Genomic DNA, 4,343 nt, shown 5'->3' with positions numbered 1-4,343 from the left:
ATGTTATAGTTTTACATTTTGTATGGATGCAGGTGAATATGCTTAAGATTGTTACCACGATGCAATCGAATTGTGGATAAAATGTGTTCCAAAATATATTTAGGCCACAACCCCATAGGCGTTGTTGTAAAAATTGTACATTTATTTTGTATAAGGCAATGTTAACGATTGACCTGCATCAAGTTTTTAAAAATAGAATAAGGATTTCATTTGTTTGTCGGCTGTAAATATATCGCATAGAATTAGTTTCGTTCTAGAATCACTGCAAACATGTTAATACAATTTTGTGTTTTTTGGCATCAAGTTTATTTTATCTACTTATTTTAAAAATAAACAGTTTAATAATACAATGCGTTTGATTCGTCGGGCGGGATGAATAAAATACCTGGTAAAAAGTTATAATTTTATTAACACTAACAAATTATAAAGTAAATAATATATAAATCTCGATTAAACGTATTCTATGAAGTATAAGGCTAGTGAAGCATAAATACTGCATTCATCTGGTACAGTGAGAAAAAAAATCATTTAATGCTTATGGCAGTGAACCTATCCTTATATCTAAGATGTGACCTTGTGCATTGCTTCGGCGACGTAGTCCACGTTCTTGGACGAGATGCCGGCCACCGAGATGCGGCCGTCCTTGGTCAAGTAGATGTTGAACTCCTTGGTGAGGCGGTCCACCTGCAAGTGTTAACGAGTAAATAAATGAGATATTTTGAAAAGAAATTTCAATGGTATAAAACTAAAAATTACATATAAATAAATAAGTTTTAGTTCGGAAAGTGTCAGAATTAAGGTTGGCCTAACTAGTTTTTGTGTCTTCTTTTTTTGCTATTTATTATGTAACCAGCTTTTTGGCTGTCGCAACATAAACAGCTTTCAGGGCCGGTTTCACCGATTGCTGGTATACCGATAACTTGACTTATATGATGTGTTTAAATTACACTAGTAATTTCAATCGAAATCTAATTTCCGCAGAACATTCCTGATATCGGCTCTACTTTCTGTCAGTTAAAAATGTGAAAAAGCCCCATTAATAGCATACAAAAGACTATAAATAAGATATTCCGACCACTTGAACTTTTTTGATATTTTTTAAATCCATACATAACTAATTCAATCGACAGCTAATTTCCTGCGTTACAGCCTGTTTAAATGTGAAACAGCACCCTAAAAGTGTACATAAACGACCCACCTGTTGAGGCGTGAGGCCGGTGTAGCAGAACATGCCGATCTGGTCGGTGATGTGTCGCCAGGACAGCTTGTTGCCGGCGCCCTCGATGCCGGCGCGCAGCTTCGTGCGCATCGAGATGATGCGGTCCGCCATTAGCTTCACGTCCTTCAACCTGTGTTATGTTGGCTTTAGACGGACTGTTTTTTGGTGTTTTATTTATTTTTTTAGTATTGATGTACAATAAATAAGAAAGATAGACTGACGATCCCGCTAAAAACCTTTCGGCTGCTAGCTAGTGTCCTCTGTATGATCATTAAATTTTTTCTAATACAGTCGATTTCGAAGACGATTTAGTTCTTTGTTAAATATAATTATTGATTTATAATTTACTATTGTTTTAGAGTCGCATTACGTTACAAAACCTTCAAATGTTCTAGTTTGTATAAATAAAAAAAAAGATTTTTTTTTATTACCAAAAAAATAAAAAGGCGTCCAACTCACCACTGCTGCTTCAACTCGGGCGTGTTGAGTATCTCCTGCACGAGCCGCGCCCCGTACAGCGGCGGGTTGGAGTACATGACGCGGATCATGATCTTCACCTGCGACATCACCTTCGCGGCCGTGCCCTCGTCGCCGCACAGGAACGTGAGCGCGCCCGCACGCTCGCCGTACAATCCTGCCAATTGACATTTCATCAAATCACACTCATATTATAAATGTGACAGCTTGTATGTTTGGATGTTTGTCCGTCAATCACGCTGAAACTACTGAACGGATTTTGATACCATGAGCCGACTTGAGTAATCTGTAGTATACTTTTTATCCCGATTAAATGCTCCGTTGGAATAAAACAGGAATATTGATATCGGGGAGGACCGTCTACCGACTACCACAGAAAATATTTTAATTTCTTATTGCATATTTTAAGAAAAAACCCTGACCCCTGAGTGCTTTGTACATGTATCACGGGCAAAGCCGAGGCGGACCGCTTGTATATTTAACATAATAATGATAAGACATCGTATTTATAATACAAACTATATATTCTAATATAAATGTTACAATAAAAATGCATCTTGTAAAAAACAAAAAATAGAGAAAAAAAAAATACATTTAAATAATTGTTAAAATTCTACTTAAAACAGTCCGATAACCAATATATTATTGAACTGTTGCATAACACGATAAAAAGGTCGAAAGTGTTAACTTAAGAAATCTGGTTCTTATCGAATCTTGTTATTATTTAGTTATTTGGTATACATATTTTTCTACAATAATTATGGGCACAATTGTTATCATGTGGCTTCTATGACGTCAATATACCTCTGGGGTATGATGAATAAACATGCTTTTAAACAACTGGTATTGTTTTACATTACATAACTAATTATGAGTTTACTAATTATGAGTAAAAATAAAATCAAGGGAACTGAAAGTTACATACTTCATAGCGAAATGAATCGACAAATTTCTTTTTTTCGAAACTGGTCTTATCATATCGTAATCCAGTTCGAACTTGATATTAAATTTTTATATATTTTTCCCCCTATTCTTATCGAAATCAATTTATCGTTAGAAATTTTTCCTCAAAAGCATATTTTCACATTTTTCTATATGACTAATGTGTTTTGAATTTTTCTTGGTACTAACATATCAATGAAAATTTAGTTTCCTCTAATTTGGTTAATTTGAAGGCCTCTGAGATTATTTTTTTTATGTTTTTTTTTTTATGTCATAGCGGGCAACTTGGCTGGTGGTTCGCCTGATGGTAAGCGATCACCACCGCCCATGAACATTCGCAGAGGTAGTGCCTCTGCGAAGGTGTTGACCGCTTTTAAGGGGTAAAGGAAAAGGAAAGGATTAACGACTGGAAAGAAGGAATGGACTGGGACGGGTGAGGAAAAGAAAATGGGCCTCCGGCTCCTCCACTCACCGTACGAAACACAGTGGCATGCCACTATTTCACGCCGGTTTTCTGTGGGGGTGTGGTACTTCCCCGGTGCGAGCTGGCCCAATTCGTGCCGAAGCGTGCTCGACTCCCACAATAAATTTTATTTTATTTAATCTATAATCCCTGTACACATACACAACATGATGGACAGATAACTTGGAACCTTTATTATTAAATATACTAAATTGATCCAATCAGATGTTGCTATATGCATACAGGAGTTAGGTCAGTCACTCGAGTATATCATATAAGATTACTGAGACACAATAAAAAAAAATAATAAGAAAATATACGTGTCTATACTTTTCAGTTAGTTTTTTAACAAATAATATTGAATAAAAAAATGAAAATTACCCATATTCTTAGCGAAGCTCTGCGCAAGCGCAATCTGGTGTCCCTCCTTGACGAACAGTCGCACGGCGAACGCGTCGTTGTCGACGTCGCCGGTCGCGAAACCTTGGTACGCCATATCGAAGAATGGGTACAGTTTTCTGTCTTTTACAACCTGGAGAATATATTTAATATTACATTAATTAATTATCTACACTAAGACATTTTTTTTTAAAGAAGCGTCATAAAATTCTTTTGGCCGATCGTGCTGGAAGCACATATAAATAATGAACAATTTGTTTATAACTCATTTAAATTTAGTCAAGTGAAGTTACTATTTTAGTAGAAAAAATGGCTACTTATAAGAGCTGCATGTGGAAAAGTTTTCAACGCATAAAATTATAAAGATTTCATACTAACTTAAGCCATTCAAAAAATACATAACTCACTAAGATATCTTAAAGTAGCTAAAACCAAAAAAAAGCTTCTATAAATGAGGGGAATAGGGAATAGAAAAAAAGGGACTAGGATCCAGGGGGACCTAGAAGGAGATTAATAAGTTTCTCATTTACCTGAGACAATTGTTGCCATTCTTCAGGCCTAGGGTCGACGCCAGTGGGGTTGTGGGCACAAGCGTGGAGGAGAATTATGGAGCCTTCGGGAATTTTCTGTAAGCGGCAAAATAATTATTACCGTTAGCAAAGCTGACTGAAAATTTTAATATAACAAAGAGAAATGTAAGAATTACCTATGTAGATAAATAATTTTGTCAAGATTCATATGGTGATGGAAGTTACATAACTGCCTAAGCTATTATACTTAGTCTGGCCATAAATACTGTTACACTTAATTATAAAAAAATATTACATTTGAATTTCGAATCTG

The 4,343-nt window shown here is 35.7% G+C and overlaps 1 protein-coding gene across 2 annotated transcripts in view; it reads right to left on the bottom strand.

Annotated features, from left to right (window-relative positions):
- Positions 1-501: 501 nt before the first annotated feature.
- LOC119834312 (aspartate aminotransferase, mitochondrial) overlaps positions 502-4,343 on the bottom strand; it is a 12,683-nt gene continuing 8,841 nt past the window's right edge. The window contains exons 5-9 of one of the 2 annotated variants that reach the window (XM_038358766.1): positions 4,031-4,126; positions 3,483-3,633; positions 1,679-1,853; positions 1,199-1,349; positions 502-684 (exon numbers count right to left, since the gene is read on the bottom strand). In XM_038358766.1, the coding sequence (XP_038214694.1) occupies positions 562-684; positions 1,199-1,349; positions 1,679-1,853; positions 3,483-3,633; positions 4,031-4,126 (696 nt within the window). In that variant the 3' untranslated portion in view covers positions 502-561. The remainder of the gene's footprint in view (positions 685-1,198; positions 1,350-1,678; positions 1,854-3,482; positions 3,634-4,030; positions 4,127-4,343) is intronic. The other variant, XM_038358688.1, reaches the window with a different exon arrangement.

The sequence above is a fragment of the Zerene cesonia genome, chromosome 1 (genome assembly GCF_012273895.1).
Source record: "Zerene cesonia ecotype Mississippi chromosome 1, Zerene_cesonia_1.1, whole genome shotgun sequence".
Lineage (NCBI taxonomy): Eukaryota > Metazoa > Arthropoda > Insecta > Lepidoptera > Pieridae > Zerene > Zerene cesonia.
This window is presented reverse-complemented; position numbering and strand designations above follow the sequence as displayed.